The sequence below is a fragment of the Erithacus rubecula genome (genome assembly GCF_903797595.1).
Source record: "Erithacus rubecula genome assembly, chromosome: 4".
Classification (NCBI taxonomy): Eukaryota; Metazoa; Chordata; class Aves; order Passeriformes; family Muscicapidae; genus Erithacus; species Erithacus rubecula.
In genome coordinates, this window is record NC_136686.1 from 67,073,942 (window position 1) to 67,096,381 (window position 22,440).

Below are 22,440 nucleotides of genomic sequence, written 5' to 3' on the forward strand. Positions count from 1 at the left end.
AAGTCCTACACAAATTATTCAAAGGAAAAAAATGTTCTGATAGGGAATCCTGGAATGGTTTGGGTTGGAAGAGAACTCAAGGATCATTTAATTCCAAGTCCTTGCCATGGGCAGGGACACCCACACTGTCCCAGGCTGCTCCAAATCCCAATGTCCAGCCTGGCCTTGGACATTCCAGGGATCCAGGGGCAGCCACAGCTGCTCTGGCAATTCCATTCCAGGGGCTCCCTCTCTCATCACAGAAAATTTCTTCCTTCTATCCAATCTAAACCCATCCTCTTTTCAAACCACTGCTCCTTGTCCTGTCACACAGGATGTTTCTGATTTATAATCAGCAGCTTTTGTGTGCCATGGATGTGAGGCCATGATAATATTTACATCTTTTGTGTGAAAATCACCTTAATTATCTAAGTTGTCTACACAGGAAGACAAGCAGAAGTCCTCAAGGCAGAGAGGTATTTACAGAGACACTTCTTGAGGAAAATCCACTTCATCAGATATCTGAAACAGCTCAGACTGCATTCTGAAAGCACCTGCTTTATTTTAATTTTAAAGAGATCTGAGGGTGAAAAATTCTGGCACAGCTGATGACACCTGTAACCATCTGAAATGCAGGCAGGGAAAATATTCCTCTAATTCCAATGACTGTGCAGGGATATTTTGGATTTATAGCCAGGCCACAACACAGGAAAAAAAATCTAAATACTAAACTTTTAAGGCAGCATAAACTGGAGATTCCCCTAATTAGTTTTGTTCCTCTGCATAATTAACCATCACATCCTTGAAACCAAATGTGAACAGTAAAACTAATTTTAAAACCTCCTCTTTTCCTTCCAAATTATGGCCAGACTTGCACTGAAAACCACTGGGAAAAGAAATAGTTGTCTCCTTACTGTTCCACCAGTACAAAAAACTTGTGTCACCCTCTCCATAAAATAAAATTACTTTCCATTAATTTTCCACTCCACAGACCCTCAAGCTACAGAGAGTTAAAGATGCTCCATGTTTCATCTCCACCTTTTCTAAAGGCCTAAGCCAAATTCATTTCATCCATGTCAAAAAGAGAGAAAACCCTTCACTAATAATCAACAGAATTTCATTTTCTTCTGCTGAGAAATTTCAGCATTCATGGAGTTTCCAAGGAATCTGGTTAGAACCAGCAGAGAGGTGCCCACCATGACAGTTTCAATGCATTTCCACCTTTTACCTCCAATAAAGTCAAATTTAACTTAGCCATATCTATAAGACCTTGGGGAAAAAAATAAAATAAAATACAAAAAGGGAGCCCAGAGATTTCCAGAGCTTTGTAGAGCACAAGAAGACCTCCCAGGATTGATGGAATTATAGGGAATTCTGCTTGCAATTATTCTTTTCATCAACTCTGGAACACTGCAGTATTAGGCAATAGAGGCCAAGAGGACAAAATATTCCCAGGCATCAAAGAAGAAGTTTGTCCTGAAGATATGGACAAAAATGGAGAAAAAGAAAGCAAAAATGAAGAACTGGGGTGACCAAGGGCAGGAGGAACCTCTAGGAGCTGGCAGAGATGGAAAACACAAATGTGAGAAAGAAGTGGGGTATTGGGAAAAAGATTAGATAAAAACATGTCCAAAAAAACCAATTTAAGAGCAGAATTTATGAAAGAAATAACCATATTTAAAAAGAAGAATAAAAACTCGGATATTAGTCTACACAGAACCAGCACTGAGTCACAATTCCAACACTAAAACTACTTTTTGTTTTCAGGACCACTTGAAAAGCTTAAAGAATGTCCTGGGTTCCAAGTTCAGATGGAATAAGAGTTTTATCACTCTCCCCAACGTCTTAAATATGGTATGAACTTACCTGGACTTTGGAAAGATGAAGAGAAGGACAATTTGTTTTTTAAAACAGAATTAGTTACCATCAAGCTAGCAACATCAAACCAACAGCAAAATCATGATTCCAGGAGTTACTTGGTGTGATATTTCTTCTCTGGTGAACTTCAGTTCTGAACTTTGCCTTTCTGTAATCTTTAAATCTCATTTATTTATCAATTTATTTGTCACCTTTGCCCTTTCTCAGACACTCTGAACAGATAATTACAAACAGCTTTTTTCATTCTATTCCACATCACAAGGAAAAAATGTTTCCCTAATCTCCAATCCAAACCTATTCTCTGTCAGGTGTCACCTGCAGATGTGCTGAGGGTCAATATCCCCTTCCTTTCCTCAAGCTCAGGTGTGTTGGTAAAAAAAAAAAATTAAAATTAACTTTGCACACCTCCCAAAAGTTGCTATTTTTGTGCTGTGCATTCCCTCATTCACAGGTAGTGGGTTCAAAGAATGATTTGCTTGAGTTCAGTATCTTCTTCCTAAATCATTACTTTGAAAATGAAAAACTACAAGGGTTTGGGTTGGTTTTTTTTTTTTTCTCATGCTTCAAACAGGCAGATAAAAGTGAGCAGGAAAATTAAAATATGACATGAGTTACTATGATGTAAAACAAAGATCCAGCTGACCTCTTTATCTGAGCACTTCATGGAGGCAGAAACAACCCCCACTAATTATCCTTCTTTCCAAAGCATTACAAAAAAACCTGATAGTTACTCCAGAGAAGTATTTCCTCACTCCAAAATATTATGTACATGAAGCCATAGCTGTGAGTCTGCTGGCATGACTTGAATATTTGGGATATTTGAATATTTCAGTTGTTTCACACACTGGAAATGACTCCACACAATAATTCTTTTACCTCTCAGAAGATTTCCAAGCACCTTTCTGGCTCCAAAAGCAAGAGCCACCCAGCAAAAGGGTGCAGAAATCCCTCACTGGATTCTTCACAGGTTTTGAAAGTCAACCTTTAACCTCCAAAATGACTTTAATTGTTTTCATTCACACTTTTCATGCTCCACACTCACTCCTGCAGCCCAAACTCCTTTCTCAAAGTCTTTTTGGCTCTGTGGATTTGAACTGCCCTGATTTTGGAATGCAAGCATTCAAGGTGTGTTAATGACTCAGAATTGTGACAGCTGCTGCACAAAGCAGCCCTTGGCTCCAGCACAGCCCCATTAAGCATCCATCAAAAACTACTCTGGATTTGCTCATTTATTACTCCTGCATGGCCCAGGGGGGGAGAAAAAAAGGGGGAACAGCAAGATTTTCTTCCTCTGAAGCAAAATCATAAGCCACTTACTTAGCCTAATGTCACGATTCCCACTGTTTATCTGCATGATAATTAGGAAAATGAGAAGTAATGAGGTTTTTTTATTTATTTAGAAGCGTGATTTGAATTCAAATATCTGCAAAAAAAAAAAGACACTGCAGTATTTTATTATGTTATCAGATTTTCCAAACTCAACTAAATTACTGGAAGTAATGACAAAAGAAAAATCACCTTCTTTTGCCTCAGCCACTCCAAATTTATGTTGACAAACTTCTCCCATATTACTCCTGTGTGGATTTTTTTTACAGCATTGACAGCTGAAACCAGTTTCTGCTTTCAAAATTTTGTTGGCCACTTGTTGAAATCAAGGGTGTGAAGTGGAAGGTGCCTGTTCCTCTTTAAATCTTTTTATTATTTACATTATCCAAAGTTTATTTTTGTTTTCCATTTGGAGCAAGGTGTCAGATTCCCCAAACACCAGCATCACAATTCCTGGCAGGAGGTTGAATTTCCAGCTCCAAAGTCTCCTGTACTTTGCAGAGCTGAGTGCAATTAAAGAGCCTCAGCCTCAAGAGAATTGGGCTATCAGCAGAATAATTCTTATTACTGAACTAAAAGGGTGTTTTAATGTCCCAAATTTATTAAGTCTTACATTAAACTCTTCCTTTCTTTAAAAAAAAAAGGAGGCAGAGTAGTTTTTTCTCCAGACACATCATGGTACAGCTACCACATATATAACACTTGATAGGACTGAAAAAAAATCCTTAAAATTTTTATAACCCCCCCCCAAAACTTCACTATAACCTTCCACTTTTTTTCCTCATCCTGAAATATCCTTTTTAATTGCTTTGTGTACACCTGCTTTAGCTATATTGGCACCTATTGCTATAACACTTGAGCACCTCAATATATTCCAGACAGCCAGTGATATGAAAAGATATTAAAAAGTTATTAAAAAACTCTTCAAAACTTAAAATTACATCTAAAAAGGACTTCCCTCAGGCACTTCTTCAAACTGAGCAAACCAAGTGACCTCACTCACTCCTGAAAACAGCAGTGAAACCAACTGCCTGAAATCCATCCCTCTGTCCACCAAAACACTGCAATCTGGTAATTCAACCCAAAAGGAGGACACTCAAGGAGAAAAAATGAATCTATCCCTACCCAAAACCAGCTTATCTGAGAGCAAAAAAATATTGAATAGAAGTCAGAGAGGCCCAGGTGATTGGTTTGTTGAGAGGAGAAGTCTCGCCCACATTGTGGTGTCAAAGGAACGTGTTTTGTATTTCCCTAAATCTGGCAATTCAACCCAAAATGAGGACACTAAAGGAGAAACAAATGAATCTATCCCTACCCAAAACCAGCGTTATCTGAGAGCAAAGAAATATCAAATAAAAGTCAGAGTAAGAAAAGGCACAGGTAATTGTTGTGTTGGGTGGAGGAGCCTCGCCCACGTTATGTTTCGAGTCTGGTGTCAAAGGAACGTGTTTTGTATTTACATAAATCTGGTAATTCAACCCAAAATGAGGACACCAAAAGAGACACAAGTGAATCTATCCCTACCTCAAATCAGCTTAATCTGAGAGCAAAGAAATACTGAATAAAAGTCAGAGAGACCCAAGTGATTGTTTTATTGAGTGGAGGAGCCTCGCCCACTTCACGCTCTGACCTTGGTGTCAAAGGAACGCGCTTTGGATTTACCCAAATCTGATAATTCAACCCAAAATGAGGACACCAAAAGAGACACAAGTGAATCTATCCTTACCAAAAACCAGTTTAATCTGAGAGCAAAGAAATATTGAATAAAAGTCAGAGGCACAGGCAATTGTTGTGCTGGGTGGGGGAGCCTCGCTCGTGTCGTAGTGTCAAAGGAAAGTGTTTTGTATTTACATAAATCTGGTAATTCAACCCAAAATGAGACACTAAAGGAGAAACAAATGAACCTATTCCTAGCTGAAACCAGCTTAATCTGGGGGCAAAGAAATACTGAATAGAAGTCAGAGTAAGATGCCCTGGCAATTGTTGTGTTGAGTGGAGGAGCCTCGCCAGCATCGCGGTGTCAAAGGAACGTGTTTTGTATTTACCTAAATCTGATAATTCAACCCAAAATGAGGAGACTAAAAGAGACACAAGTGAATCTATCCTTACCAAAACCAGCTTATCTGAGAGCAAAGAAATACAGAATAAAAGTCAGAGAGGCCCAGGTGATTGCTGTGCTGGGTGGGGGGAACACATTTCAATCCCTCGCATGCATTTGCAGCGTGTCATGTACAAGGACAAGCCTTGACAAGGCTTTGATGTGGTTTTTGTTGTGTCACACAACTGCCAACGTGTACATGCTCCAAAGGCCCACAAGTAATCAAAAGGAGCTTGGCTTGGAATATTTCTCCTCAAAGAACGGTATTTAAAACGTTCTCGTGCTACCTCCAGGGCAGAATCAAGACTTGTCCCTGGAAGAGGGAAGGTGTGTGGAAAAAGGGATTATTAGCTTTACTTTTTGCCCATGCATGACAAGGAATGATGATATTCATTTGGGGAGATAGCACAGCAATTTTGTTACTGTTCAATAAAAAGGGAGTAGCACGAACAAATTGGTTAATGAATGAGGGAGGAGAGAGCAGAGTATTATGCAGTGAATCTATAAAAATGAACTCAATTTGAATTCAACCCAAAGAACAAATTGATGGAGCAGCAGGCTTTGTAAAGCACTAGATCTTCATCTGAATGCTGAAATAACACAGTGATTAATTTTGCTTCAGTCAAATATCTTGGGGTTTGCTATATAAGAATTAAAAAATAACATGCTTTAAATGCTGCTTGACTATCAAAACACATTCACCATTCAAAAAGAAAGCTTAAAGAGAATAAATGCTCCTTCTCTGTACTTTGCTTGCTTTCAAAATTCTCATTTTGCCATGGTTTTCCTGTCTGTCAAACTTTGACACAGAGTAAAAAAAAAAGCCATTAACTGTTACATAGAAAAAATATTAAAAAAATACATCTATAACATGTTGCCAAGTGAAATGCTGAAGGAAGGAGAAAATTATTTCTATTGTTCCACTGAAACAAATATTTTGAATGTCAGCATGGACATTGTAAAGGGACAGAAGAGAGACCCAGGAAAAAGCAACTTGTGGTTCCCAGGCCCTTCATGGCAATTTCAGAGAGGAAATAAAACATTTATTTAGCAGTTTGTGTGAAAATCATATTTGGATTCCAACTCCAGCCCTACTCACAGGCTATTTTAAATTCTTTTTACTGTTTTCCTCTATCAAGGTAGAGAGAAAACTGTACTTCTTCAAGGCCAGGTAAGAAAATCATTCATAATTTGCAAATATGTGACAAGCATGACTTTTCTTACTGGGGAGAAAATTATCAACTTTATTTGCTTAGCAAGAGCTTCTTGCTCACACGGTAGCTTCACATCACCTGTTTAAGATCCCCTAAAAGAACTACCCCAAATACCTGAATTTCTATCCCAAAACTTTCAGTGCTGCAGCAGAAATGTCAAAAAAAGAGGAAATGCAATATGTGAAAAAAGAGATATAAACCATAGGAGCAATATTCTGTTTATTCCAAAGAACAAGCAGAACAGTAGAATTGTGTATATTCCAAATATAAATGGCTTGCTCATTGTATCCCACTTCCTTCTCTAAAAGCCAACCAAACTTCTTTCCCCAAAAAATGAAATACAAAAAAAATAAGATAGATCCCATCCTGAATATTACAAAATACTTTCTTCTTCCTCTCTTCTATGACAGGAACAACCAAATCCAGGCTCCTTTTGCCCATAGGAAAAAAAAGGTTTTGCTGCAACAAAACTGCTACTTCTAAGCCATAAAAACATCACAAAAATAACCATGTGCATAGGACTAAATAAGATTTTATGAATGAAACTCTCCAGATGTCCACTTTCAACAAGGCTTCATGAAAAATGTCTATTTTCTAAATTATAAAATTGAGGAACAAGAGACAAAACAACTGTCAGTAGATTTAATTTTGCACCATGTGCTTCCCAAACCTTTAAATCTCATGTTCAAATATGAGCCTTTGGTATTTTTACTGTCATATTTTGTGAATTACAGTCTCTGTTCATGCTTACTTCTCCAAAAGCCCTCCCTGCACCAAGCAATCCTGTTTTGCCTCAGGCTGTGTAGTTTATCTCAAATTATTTCAGAATCATCTAAAAAGATTCATTTTTCTATTAAAATGATGAATGAGCTAAATGAGGTATGTAATAAATACTGCAGGTTTGTAAACAGACTTTTCTCTTGAGAACTAATGCCTTAACTCATTTAATTCCTTCCCCTGATATTTCCTAGTGAAGTCATCCTTAAAATATGGTTTGTCCAGGCCCGGTTGGAAAGAGCAGGAAGGGTCAGAATTTAATCTGTTTATGGAAAATAGGGAATGTCCTGATGACAAAGTTAATGAATTGAGGACAGGAAAAATAAATGCAGCCCCAAAGAGGAGCTCATTGCCCAGCACTGACTGGGACCAGTCACCTCAGGGTGATGGGGAAACACCAAACCAGTCCAGGCACAGAGGAGATCAAGATTTCATTTTAACAATCTGTATATTCAATTATGGCAACAGGTCAGATTTCCTTCTCACATAACTCAACACACTTCAGCTCTGATATGAGCTCAGGAATGTATTTTATCTATTGATTTCAGGGCTCAGAGAAGTAAAAGAACTTCACATCTCAAATAGGATTTTGCTAGGGAGAAAATCTCCAATAATCTGATTATCACAGTGACTTAAAGTGCAAAAAAAAAGTGTTTTTTAATATGAAGACACTTCTACCAAATTGATTTTTTTTTTTTGAGCGAGGAATTTTTTGATAGAACTTCTTGTGCAGAAAATAATTTACAAAACAATGAGATTCTTCAGCACCAACAGATTTCATTCTCAAACAGGTGCTCCAATGAAAGCCTGGAACAACACATGGGCAAATAGATATAATTGCATTAGTATGGATACAGACTTCTAATGATAGCAATAATCAAATTTTAATGTTCTGGTTACAGCACATGAACAGAACAATATTTCTGTGCCTCTTCAAAGGGAAATGAGACTTTAATGTCATTGGCAGCTCAATAAAACCATTTTCTAACATACAGGCTCCTAATGACAACTCATTTCAGTCCAGACAGAGGAGCAAATGTGTTCACAGTAAACTCCAGGTCATTATCAGGAGATGGAAATACAACAGGTCCTCTGCACTTTGGGTAACTATTGATTTTTTACTCCATATTCTCCTCGTCTCACCCTGACTCCCATAATGACTCAAGTGATGGAACATTAATAAACTATTTATGGCAAAGTCACAACATTGAAAGCTACTCTATGAGACTGTGCCCAACTCAACTAGGCCCAAGTTTTAGATTTGCAAGAAAAATATCCAATAATAAATATAGCAGAGATCTAAGTGATAAAATATAATAAAGCTATTCTTGGAGCCATCATAAGGACCTTCGGCTTCACCCTTTGCTGCAGAGAAAACCACCATCAAAATTCCTTATGGCTGGGCTGAAATAAAATATTTTTTTTATTCTGAAGCCCTTTTTAGAGAGGGATGGGCAGAAAAAACCATCATATCCACACTAAGAGCATGTGGGAAAAAAAAAAGCATTTTTTAGCAGCTGCAGTACTTGACTTTGAGCACACACTGCACTTTGTCCTTTGGTGAAATCACAAAGTGATTTTCACAAGCATTTCACTGAGATGCTTTGCAAATATCACATCTCCAAAGTGAGTAAAGCTAAAGGTACAAAACCACCTGGTTTATGGCAAGGCCAGTTCAAGCAAGTTCTCATTTTGTCCCCCCTGACAATTGCCCTGCACACACACACTCTGCAATTTCCTCACTGCAGCTGGTTTTTGGAGTTGTTCTAAAGCAGATTGGGTGCATCTGGAAAGGGCTCCAGGATGGGTTTGTGATGTATTTGCCTCAGATCATATCTGCAGTTACATCACAGAAAAGGAGAAGTGCAGAGAAGAAAATGAAGAAATTCTTCCCCATCAAAGCAGCCCTTGCACCCAAGCCTGAGAACAGGCCAGGAAACAGCTCTGAAGACAGGTGGGAAAATCAGAAGGGAAAAAAAAGTATAACTTTGGAATTATAGACTGCTTTGGGTTGGAGGGATCTGAAAAATAATTTTATTTTCTGCACACCTTCCATCACCCCAGGGTGCTCCAAGTCCCATCCTTGGACACTGCAGGGATGGAGCAGCCACGGCTGCTCTGGGAAATCGGTGCCAGGGGCTCCCCCAGGATCAAACATCCCACAGCCAGAGAAGATCCAAGACCTCCCCAGCTCTCCAGCACCCTGAGAACATCACTTTTCCAAACATGATCCCAAATCTGTGGCAGAAGGAAAGGCAGGCTGTGGCATTTCAAGGATTGCTAAAGGAGTCGACAGCAGCTGCCTCCATTTCTGCTGAGTAAGCACCAACAGTTGATTAAATCCTCACACTGACACCAACAAGGGATTTCCAGGGTTGAAAATTCCACTCTGCACAATAATTTCTACTTTTGCTGGCACAAATGTCACAATCACTGCTTTGCAAACCTTTGGACTGCCCCAAAATATGTTTTTGCAGGACATCCCAGCAGCCACCTGCCAGCCCCCCCTGGGACATGTCACAGCACAAAAGTTCTTCAGGTATTAACACACCAATTCATCCTTTTTTTAAAAACATTTGTATAAAGAGCTAATTCTAGATTTTGGGATGTTAACACTATAAATTTCTTCATTTTGAGATTATAAGCAGCAGCTGGTATTAAAATTCTTCAAGAATGGGAAATATGATTTCATTTCACATCTATTTATTAAAACCTGAATTAGCACCCTTTACAAAGGAAACCTCAAATTCTTCCTTTCTCACCATAATTTCTTTTCCTTTGCACTATTTGAACAATTTAGCAGCAGCTAAATTGATTAAAAGGAATTTATTTTGCTACTGACACTTCAGGAACAGTTTTGTTTTTCTCCAAGAAGAGTCTGACAAATAAAATCTGGGCTCCATAAAATACAAACCTGCTGTAGCAGTTTACTAGAACACAGAATTCCTCACAGTACCTGACAAAGGATACACAGAAATACATTTCCCTGTGGTACACATTTTGAATTCAGCTTTGATGCAGGAAATAAATGTACAGGTAGGGTAAGCAATGAAGCTAAAGAAATTAAATCTGACCTATTCCAAAAAAAAAAAAAAAGGAGCTGACTTATAGGAAGGTGATAATTACCCAATATTTTAATATTTAATGAAACAAACAGACAGAACCTTTTTGCTATTTTGTAATATAGAGTACACACTCCAAAAAATGAACAAGCACCACTGGAAATGGAAAATCTGCACCCAAGAACCACCAGATATTTCCAAATTTCACAGATGGAACCAGAAAGATTGATCAAAACCAAGATGACACAATTGCTAACTTTGATATTCTGAAGCAAATGAAAATTAACCAGTCAAATAACTAAACAAAGTAGTTTCATATCCATAATAAGGAATTTCTGGAGCATTTGGCTGAGGAGAAATCCAGCTTGTGCTTCCCAAAATCACCATAACAGGGAGAAAATGATGCAAACCCCCAGTAATTATGCAAATAATAGTCACCATTATAAATCTTCAGCTCCTCATTAGCTCCAGGCCACCAAAACCCTTCTCTCTCCTACACAATATTAAGAATCCAAGAATTTAAGGCATATAACTAAAGCTGTACCTTGGTCATAATTCTTTTCCATTCTCCTTTGTTCCCATGTTTTACAATGACAAAATATTAAACATTTGTTTACAACACTGAAATTATTCTTCAACAATAATATTACCACAGAGGTGAAAAAGAAATGGCTGGAAAAGATATCAACACTGAGCTGGAATTGGTTTGGTTTTAAATTGAGATTTGAATAAATAACATGAACATCAGATTTTTACTTCCATAGCACAGACAAATCTATTGCTTATTGAAGTGATTGATTACTAAGATACCAACCCATAATCCTTAAAAACTTTGGATTTTACTCCAGATTCAGAGAGCCCAACAAATATTTATGTTGCTGCTGACATAAGTAATTTTCATTTATTTTCACAGCAATGCTCACATTAAGTATTTTAAACTTTTTGCCTTGAAAATACCAATTTCTTTAGTATTCACACTCAAGTATATTTATATTTTTAAAGGCATATTCCCACCTCAGACAATAATGATTATTGTTAGAAAGAAGAGTCAATAAAGACTCACTACAGCAAGCAAACACTCTATAGAGGAAGTTATAAATCTGTCAGACATTTGAAATGGACTGATAATGTCAGTTTTCTGAGGAAAACAGCCAACCATATGCTCCAATTTCCTTGTCAGGAAGGTTGAATACACCAGCTCTAATGAGAGATGATTCTTTTCAACAGAATTTTTCACTGAGCTGGTTCCAAAGCTGGAAACGAGCAGCAAAACCCCTTAAAAGAGGGATATTTAAATAAAATAAAACATACTGCTACCTAGTCATGAAAAAAAAAGAAATAATGAGATCTGCTCTCCTCTTCTACCAACAGGGCTGTGTTGGAACCCTGAAACCTGGGAGTTTTGAACTTTCTGGCACTGACCCCCAGCAGAACACTATTTTTGACCAGAAGCCTTGGAGAATCTTCCAAAATTGAGTGATGGAGTTAAAATCACCAGTGTGTAATTTTAGTGTATAATATCACATAGTGAAAGGTTTGAAATTTAGGGATTTAGAATATAGTAATGGGTATGAAACAAGATAGGAGTTCTGGGGTGTTGGCTTTGTTCCTCCTCCTTCTTAGTTTTAAGTAATATTTTTTGTTTAAATGGAAAACGCCACACGGCAGATAACGGGTGTTTGGTCATTTAGTGGAAAGTAAAGTAATTTAGCTGTTAGCTTTTAATTGAAATGTTTAACTTTAAAAGACCATGTAACAAGTGAGACACAACTCCATTTTTTCATTTTTAGCTTGTCAGCTAGAAGTGCTGCAACACTCGCTTACACAATAGATAAAAACGAATAAACAACCACGCCCGAACACGAAACTTTATCACGCTTCCATCCTAACTCTAACTGAAAACAAAATCAAATAAATAAAATCGAATAAATAAAAGAAATAAACACCAATGGGCCTGAGGAGGGAAATGTCTGGGAAATCAGTGATTTGTGGGCACTCACAAAGCGCTGAGCCTTCTGCCGCTCCTCCTCGCTGGCCGCTCTCTCCCGAAGCATGGCTCGGGTCAGGTGCTCGTTGGAGGAAATCCTCTCCCGTTCCAGGAGTTTGCCAAACTCATCCCGAACGTACATCTGCTCTTGTTTCAACCTGCAGGAGGTGCAGGGAGGTTTAGGATGAGAGAAATTTCAAAATGGACTTGGTAAAGTTTCAAAGTAAAGTCACTATGAAAGCTGGCACGTTTGTTACTCTTGGTTTCTTAACACGCTTAAATGCAAAATATAAAAAGTTTAATTTTGAATTAAAGTATCAAAATCTGAATGCACAAAAGTTACAAGTTTTGACAGCGCTGTTCATTGAACCATGTAAATTGCAACTGATTCAATGAAATGTATTTTTAAGTATGATGCAGAGAACTCTGTTGGTTGGCTGGGGTTTTGTCTGGTTTTATGGAAACATTTTTTTCCAGGAAAATCCTTCTCAATTTCCACTTAAAAGCTTTCCTCCACTAGGAAAGTGCATTCCTCCCTCTAAACACACCATAAACCCAAGGACTTCATCCATTTCCCAAACTCCACAAAGATCCATAATCAACCTTCCCCAGCGATTTGAGAGGAGGAGAGAAAATAGTTATTGAACTTGTTGCAACAGAGTTAATAAAGGCAACTTCAGGCCCAGAAAATTCTCAACATTTATATGTCACAAGCCATAAAGAAATTTGAAACCTGCAACGGAATACTTGAGACAAGCACACAGTGTCTCATTTTCATGGAAACACTCGGAAATCACTCAGTGAATAAAACTCGTGTGTTGTGACACCGAGCACGGAACTCAGAGCAATAATGGAGCTATGAAACGTTGGGTTTCAAATAGATTTTTTTTTTTTTTTTTGGAAGAATGATGGAGAGGAAGCTTCAATATTCTCAGTGCATTTATCTGTTGTCAAGGGAGCTCTGGAGAACAAATCCTAATGAGTCGGGTCACTTTGTAAAAGGTACCAGCATTAGAGTACATTAGATTCTTCCCCAGGGAATACATTTAAGTGAGGTAGGGAGGAAAAAAGACAATTACAAGATGTATTACTTCAGTGCTCAGCTCCAAACCCTCTGAAATGCAGCAACCAACTGGGAATCTTTATAAAAGTTTATTAAGCTGCATCTTCAATTACTCCAAGAAAAAAAAAAAAAAAAAAAAAAAAAAAAAAAAAAAAAAAAAAAAAAGTCAGATTATGCAGACATGGACCAAATTCCATTAAGTGATTTCCCAAGGTCCCCCAAATTACTCCAGCAGGATTGATATAACAAATCCTTCATACAATCATAACAATCCTTCACACAGCACAGTCAAAACATGCTGGTTGTCTTTTGGATTGGAGAAATCATGTTTTGTCTAAAAAAAGGAAAAAAGTGTCAAAATAGTAGTCTCAGCACCTTTTTCTGGTGAGGAACAGAGAGAGAGAACATTTAATGCTTCCTAAGACTGAAGGAAAATCCTTCTTCATTTTTCTTGGATTTGACCTCCTGCAAGTGGTTTTCCCTTAAAAATGCCCCTTTTTTATGCTGCTGTACATAGCAGAGTAATTAAAAGATAGGAAATATATTTTGCATATCAAAAGCTGAAAAATCCAGCTAAAAGTTGCCTTTTATAAACTCTGAAAAATAAAAAAACAAACAAAAAAAATTAACAAAAACCACCCAAAAATCCCCAAAATAAAGCAACTCCACAACCCTCAGATATTTACATTTAATTCTTCTTTAAATCAAATTAGATCTTCTTAATCTCCCCTATAAATCTAGATCAAGACACTCAGGTCACCTCAGTCAAAAAAAATCCATTTTACTGTTTGTTTTTTTTCCTCCCTCTCTCTTTCCTTACAGGGTGTTCCACCATAAAAGAAAAGGACATTATTTCATTATTAAATTTTATACAATTTAGGCCAAAAAGGAACTTTTTTACATTCAAGACTGTTCCTGGCAGCACCTTCAAGCAAAAATTTCATTTATTTTTTCTCACTCTCATTTGTGTGACCAGGATCACACAACACAAATTCCTCAAAAATTCTACCAAACTTTCATTTAAGGCAGTTTTTACTCAGAAAACAAAATTCCTAAACAGTCACCTCCAACTGATTGAAATTCAGCAGAGTTTTTAACAAAATAAGCAGGATTTTAGAAGTAATTTTCATTTATTTGAGTTCCATAATTGGGTGGCTTGTAGGAGCTTAATGAAACAAACACTCAGCACATCCCGCTGATCTCAAACATTCGCCTGCATCAACCTCCAGTAATTTTTTATTTTTTTTTCCTTGGCATTACAAATTCATTTTCCTGGCATTCAGCATGTACTGAATAAAGGCAAACATCAGCTGGATCTATAGTAATAAATTGTATTATTATCTAGGCAAAAGTTAAAAAAAAAAAAAATATATATAATAATAAAATAGAGAGAGGCACTCTGCAATTTGTGAGGAGTTAAACAGCACAACTTGTCACTACTCCAGGAATTCCACAGGAATTTTTTTCAAGTGACATTTTTAATTACAGCAGAGATAAAGGTTCAAAATAATGATTCTCGTGTTTGAGCACAGAACTCCAGACAACAGAGAGTGTTACACTGATCATTTATACAGAAAGGATGTTCAAAAAGCTGCTGAAGCAGCAGAAAAGGCTGCTGGCTATACATTTTCCCCACACAATTGATATCTTTTTGAATAAAATCCTTCTAAATAATTATGAAATAGTGCTTTAAGAAGTGTGGAGTGGCTGATTTAATGAAGTGTGGCATGCAAGGCAATCACTTCTCATGGTGCTATTGGAAAACACACATAAAGCATTAAGAAGCAGCTCCAGTTAAAATCTGCCTTAACACTTCCCAATATTTCATTTCTCAACTGTTTTATAGCACACAACCAACACAAAAAAAGCAACAATTCCTGCCTTTTCCCAGCACTGTCGTTGAGAACTTCAATTCTCTTAACTTAATGCTATGCAGGAAATCTATAAATCTGTATTTTTTTTTTGTAAGAGGATGGGTAAATCCTGATAAACCAATCAGCCAGGATTTAGGCATCTCAGAAGATTTATTGCTGTCAGAGGAGCATAACAAGAATTTGAGTATTTTTGTTATCACATTGTCATATTTAGGCTCCACTGGAAGACAGATTTTTGACTGTTTGAGTCCTGAAGTCACTTTAATCAAAATAATGTTTGCAGTCCATTCCACCTCTAAATCAGATTTCACTCACGTTGAACACAAAAACCACCACAGGAGCAATCACACAACAACAAGCAAAAGGAATTCTGGAAGACACTCTCAGATATTAAAAAAAAAAAAAAAAAAAATTTAAAATCTATATTTATATATAAATAAATAAATAGCCAGTTTTTGTTAATTTAGATTTTCTGAGATATGGGCAGGAGATAAAGGAATTAAATATATGTGATCAAACCACCCATTCCAACCTCCTCTCCAGCAGAGCTTCAGACCAAAGGGGAAATTCTTCACCAAAATAACATTTTTGCTTCTGCATTTCAACTTTTTATTCCTCTCTTTTCTTTATGAAAAGACAGGGAATATGGGGTTTTAGTGGCATTTGTTATTGTACAGCTTTAGAACTATAAATATCCTACATGCAAGATCAGGCAAAAGAGAATTTACCTGAGAATTTATCAAATATTTCAGAGCATTATCTAAACCAGACTGAAATGTTGAACCCACATCTCTTAAAATCAAATAACAACAACATAATAACACAAAGCAAAACAAGAGGAAAAATAATTTCTCAATTAAGTCATGACTTAGAGTTAATAACTGACAACCATCATATCAAATCCAACAAGATAAGAGAAGCCAAATATAGAACTGGCTCCATATTCCATAATTAGAAATTAGAATTTGAAACACAAAAAAAATAGAAATTTAAGACACAAACAAGAAAGCATCTCTGAGGGCCAAGGAGTTTTCTGTATCCCAGGAAATACAAAAATACACTCTAAAAAAAAAAAAATAAATCAATAAAACTTTGCTCCAAGTAGTTTCCATCCTTTTCACATCTAGTTTTTAATTAAGTTCAAGAAAAGCAGATTGTTAATTTTGCCATGTGGATTTATGGCCCAGGACTCTCCTCATGCCCAGCATGACCCCTGTTAGCCACAATAACAAGATGAGTAATTTAATTCTAAATCCACAAGAACTCCCTCTTTTGTTTACTTCCAAATATCCATTTCTGTTGTTCTTGAAAAACACCTGCAGATGTTAATTAAAGAAAAAGCACCTTTTAATTCAGAGACAACAGCAACACTGAGAAAAGCTGAAAAATATTAGTTTGGTGCTCTGATAGCCACTTCATAGTTTATTCTACATTAATCAAGAATCCACAGAAATCCAAACCTGGCAAACAACACTCTTAAGAAAAATACAGTGATTTGTCATTTCCAGCCTTTAGTTTCAGATATTGGAAATTTATTACACTATCAAAGCCTAAGCATTTCCTTTTTGCTATTTTTTCAGGGCAGTGATTACTTGCCAGTTGTTTTATCTTTATTACAGTCTCCAAGCTGCCCAATCTGATGGATCTGTGTGTTCCATGATAAACTCACTCATGAACTGTGTCATTTTTCATCACTTCCAACCAAGCAAAAATCAAAATATTCCCTGCTCCAAAGTTCACTGTCAGGAAAATCATCCTATCCTCTATGAATTAGGTTAAAATTTAATGAGGTGTCATGTAATATGGAACCCAAAAATTTACTCCAGCTGGAGATAAGATGCAACATGAGGAGTTTTCATCAGGATTTTTCTGTTTTCCTGGAGCCCAACAAGCTCCTTAATTCCTCCTGACGGACTCACAGAAGATCCCAAAATGTTTTGAGAAATCTGTTTAGGTGGTGTTGCAATATTAATGAGTGAATAATGTTTGTGAGTGCTGAGTTTCAATATTTCATGAGTGGAACACGGGCTGGAAATCACCAGAGCTGATGAGGGATTTGAAAGGATGGGAAGAGATGTCAGGAAAACATCTCCAAGCTGAGCTGAGCCCTGAGAGGTGTGAAATGGAGATTTCTCCAACTCCATTTCAGCTGTCTGCAAAGTTGGAGAAATTACCTCAAGCTCATCTGATTTTACAAACAGGTAACTAAAGACAGAGACAGGGAAACAAATTATCTGAAAGGTCAAGTCTCAGGAAACACAAAAAAGTTCTTCAAAACTGAAGTTTCTATCATTGTTCACTCATTAAAAACATTATTTTCCACTCGCACAAGGCTTTGCACAGCACAGGTGACAGAAGCTGTTCCTAACATTAGTAGCAACCCCATTCTAACAACTGTTTTAAAATATCACTTTTAAACCTCTCAGATCACACAAATATTAACAGAAAATATCATTTTTCTGCACCTGAAACACATGGTGTTAAAAAAGACATTTTGCCTTCAAATTTATGGTGCTCTTATTGCTCAGCCTGGAGAAAAAGAGGCTCAGGGGGAACCTTCTGGCTCACTACAACTCTCTGACAGAAGGGGGGATTTGGGATCTAATCCCAGGAAACAGGGACAGGAGCAGAGGGAATGGCCTCAAGCTGTGCCAGAGGAGGTTTAGCTTGGATATTGGGAAAATTTCTTTATAGAAAGGGCTGGCACAGCTGCCCAGGGAGTGCTGGAGTCCCATCCCTGGAGGGATTTAACCAACTTGAAGATGTGGCACTTGGGGATGTGGTTTAGTGGTGACTTAGCAGTGCTGGATTAATGGTTGAACTCCACCTTAAAGGAATTTCCAACCTAAAAGATTTCAAGATTCCAAATCCAAACTCAAAATGCTTTAGAATCATGGGAGTATGAACTCAAAAAGGATCCCACAGCTCATCAAACCCAGATTTATCATCATTTCACGAGGCCTTAGTGCAAAACCAGTCAAATGTGACCCCAACTGACCCCACTTCACCCACCAGAACCAGCACCACTAAAACTCTCTGACAAATCCATCACAACTGACCAAGAGCTCTCTTGACTCTAGCACAGGCTGAAGAGGGAAGGGATCACACTTCTGAGCAATTATGCTTGAACTTCACATTATTAAAATTAATGAGAACTCCATTGCTATCCACTTCTTCCTCAGGGTGACTGCTCCTCCTTCACATTTGCCATACATGCATATAAATTAGCCCTTGATTCATCAGACATGGTACTGAGAACAGTGAAGTGATTCCAACACTGATCCCTGAGCTGCTGGTGACCTTTTCCCATCCCAGTAATTGCTCCCTCATCTTTGGTCCATCTCACACTGTCACAAAACTGCCACATGAGTTTGGGATGTGTTGGATAGCAGTGACAAGGAGGGCAAGGGATCAGGGGATTCTGATCTTTCTTTAGACTGAATTTCTACCTGGAGTTCTGTGTCCAGCTCTGGGAGCCTCAACAGCAGGAGCTGGAGCAAATCCAGAGGAATCCATGGAGCTGCTCCAGGCTGGGAGAGCTGGGGGTGCTCACCTGGAGAAGGGAATTCAGGGAGAGCTTCCAGCACATTCCAGGAGATCCAGGAGAGCTGGAGAGGGACTGGGGACAAGGGATGAAGTGACAGGACATAAGGCAGGGATGGATGGGAGATTGGGAATTAGGAATTGCTGGCTGGGCTGGAATTGCCAGAGCAGCTGTGGCTGCCCCTGGATCCCTGGGATGTCCAAGGCCAGGCTTTGGAGCAGCCTGGGACAGTGGGAGGTGTCCTTGCCCCTCTGGAGATGATCTTGAAGGTCCCTCCCAACCCAAACCATCCCATGAGTCTATGATTCCATGATATCTCTTCTCAAACCCAAAAAACCACAGAAAATAAAATTTTAAGAGTATTTTCCACCTTGTCCCATATAACCATCACTGCTTCTGTTACCCCTGTTTCAAACCCCAGAGTTGTCCCATCACCCAAACACTCAGTCCAAGCCCCACCATCCAGCAGAACATCCTCATTATCCTTTTTCTTTTCCCAGCTGCCTTCCAATCCCAGCCTAACATCTGTCAGTGGTAAAATCCCTGCTAATGGCCACGTGATTTTATGTGCCAGTTCTTCAAAACTCAGTTATCTACTCCACTCCCTCCAATTAATTCAATTTATCATCAGCATTTCCATGGACAGCTTGTGAAACACTCAGAGCAACAAGGACAGTGACTCTTGTCAGTGGTTGAGTTTTCTTGGAGATTCCTGAGTTATGGGGGTGTTTTTGGGGCAGTGTTTGGTGTTGGGAGGAGGAGAGGTGAGTAGAAAAGGGAGCAGGTTGTTTGAGGGGATTTTTTATTACATTTCATAAAGTCACTGCTTTTAAAATATGTGCATTTAGATCAATATTATATATATAAAATAGATGAGTAAATTCCCACCTTTATGCCAGGGGCACGTGGAGAACCCGAGTCAGAATTGTAAAACTGCTTTACATAATTTGTGTATGTTCAGCTAGCCACATAACTCCACTTGAAATTACTTTCCAACTTAATATCCTTCCCCTTGGGATCTGAAAAAGCAGTCCTGGAATTATGACAACATTAATTATCTGTGAAAATGAAGTGACAGTTCAAAAATTTTTTATTAGCATCATTATTATTATTATTATTTTTAAGTGTTTCTCTGCTGCTCATTTGCTGCTTTTCAAAATGAAAGAGTTCAGCAGTTTGAAAGCAAAGGTTTGTTTAAAATTGCCTGGGGGGGGAATAGTTTTCTTCTCTCCTACCTGAACCTGAAACTCTGAAGCAGGATTATTTTTGTGGATGCTCTCTCACTGGCTCCAAGTCATTTTCCCATCTCTCCTAGAAATAAACTGATCAAGATGAAGCTCAGTATCCAAGTTGTCAGCTGAGATGGCAGGTTTTAAAATCCAAGTGAAAAATAATCCCTTGGAAATTGGGGTTTATAAAGGCAGGAGTGAATTATGGCTCTGCTTTCTCCAATTTCCACCTCCCATCTCCAAGATTCATCTCTCCATATCCTGAGAGCCAGACATAATGCTATTAATGGAGAATCAGAGCAGGAAATCTTGAAGAGTAACTCTGCCATTGCCAAACACCTTTGTTCTTCTGAAAACAAAACCTTTTTTTCACTGAAAACAATAAAACTTGAACAGGTTTCTAAGGCAGTTTGATACTTCCCAACTTCATAAACACTTTTATGCTTCCTTGGTATTTTGCAGGTAAAAATCACACACTAAACTTTGTTGGTTTGAAGAACTGGCTGCCCAAAAAGGCACCAGCTCCAACAGCTCACCTGTTCACTGTATTATTTCAGTTAAAGCTCTGTTTAAATCCCAAATTCCTTCACACTTCATCCTGACTTCTTCCCTCACCCTGACCCTCCTGTTCCCTCTTTTCCCAGAATTATCCCATAATCCTACAGACCTCAGGAATATTACAGCTGCTCAGGAACAAATCCACTGCTAAATCTTTTGCTGAGTGTGAGATCAGATAAGGGAAATGTCTTCTGAGAGAGGGGAAAAAATGTTGGAGAGATGGAATGGCTGGGAAGGAAAAATGGGAGGAATTCAAGGTGGGAAGTGAGGCAAAAATCTGCTGCTGCCTCTACAGCCCTGAGGCTGAAGGGGCTTTCCAAGGAAAAAGGGTTTATTTAAAATGTTTATAAAATCCCTGCCCCTATAAAATCACCTTGCCTTCCTCGATGTGATGATCAATTGGGATCTTTGGTTTTACCAAACCAGTGTAGCTTCTCTTGTCAGGAGACATGAAATTTATTTTTGAGCTATGCCAAGTCAAAAGAATTATCATCACTTTTACTGCTTCAGAGTATTCCCAGCTTTTCCTCTGACTGTCAGCAGCAGAGAAGATGGAGTTTTCCAAATTCTCTTCCCACTTAATGCAAACAATACCAACAGGTCCCTGTGGCAGAAGACAAAATAACAACTAATTCCTAAAAAGCAGCTTTTGGTTCCACCTGAGGACAATCCTACAAGAAAAAGCAGATTTTCCCAATTCAACATAGCTGATTACTTGGGAAAAAATATAATAACTGAGGAGGAAAAGAATGCTTTGAAGAAATTTTCACCACAATTAATTCCCTCCCCATATGAACTGAAGATATATTAAGATGCTCCTCATACTTTTACCTTGCTGAAATATAAAATGAATATTGTAAAGAAATCCATCATTTTATTTTCCCCCTCATTCTCCACACCTGTGCCAGGAAACTGGAATAAACATGTCATTACAACAGAAATCAATAAGAAGTTTTAAAGTATCCACTAGCACAGAAAGGTCAAGCCCCAGTATTGATTTTAATATAACAATTTTGGTTTGCAGTTTCCCAAAGGCTTCTTGTCCAATACTCTTCTTCATTCTTTTTTTCACTTTACATTTCACTGGTGAATTTGTTCTGCACTAACTCTTTACTCAAGGTTTACTAAGAGCTTATCATTTATGCATTGTACTGCTGAGACATGATAAAAAAAGTTGAGGGGAAGCACTCAGAGCATCAATGAAACCCCAGAGTGATGAGCAGTTATCTCCAGACCCTCCTTGAAGCACAACAAAATAAAAAATTTTTAAAAAATTAATGGTTACAATTTTAATAACCCACCACAGAGCAACTCTGTACCACCAGGGCAGAGTCAAAGCTGATTTACAATTTAGAAAGATTCCTCCAAACAGATCAGAATGTCACAAATAGAGGTTGCAATCAGTGGAGCAGCTGATGGCAGATAAAATGTCACACCCAGTGAGCCACAGAGAACAGAATCAGCAATTCATTCCCAGGCAATGCTCAGTGAGCTCCAGGCTGCATTACTCAAGGAAAAGGATTTTTCATCTGATTTTTAAGAGAAAAGTTACTCCAGTTTGACCACTATGGCAGAGACACAGAAAAATCTCAGTTAGCAAAAGCCACCACCAGAGAATCATGGAATTTTTTGGGTGGGAAGAACCTTAAAGCCCCTCCAGTGCCATGGCAGGGACACCTCCCACTGTCCCAGTGTCCAGCCTGGCCTGGGACATTCCAGGGATTCTCTGGCAATGCCAGCTCAGCAATTCCTGCCCCAATCTCCCCTTTCCCAATTCCCTGGGTCCTGTCCCTCCATCTCTTGTCCCCAGTCCCTCTCCAGCTCTCCTGCAGCCCCTCCAGCCCCTGCAAG

General features: G+C 38.2%; 1 protein-coding gene across 3 annotated transcripts in view; it reads right to left on the reverse strand.

The window, feature by feature from the left end:
* Nucleotides 1–22,440, reverse strand: part of CHCHD3 (coiled-coil-helix-coiled-coil-helix domain containing 3) — a 116,945-nt gene that overhangs the window by 72,091 nt on the left and 22,414 nt on the right. For all 3 annotated transcript variants that reach the window (XM_079304019.1, XM_079304020.1, XM_079304021.1), the window contains one exon: nucleotides 12,335–12,479. In XM_079304019.1, the coding sequence (XP_079160145.1) occupies nucleotides 12,335–12,479 (145 nt within the window). The remainder of the gene's footprint in view (nucleotides 1–12,334; nucleotides 12,480–22,440) is intronic.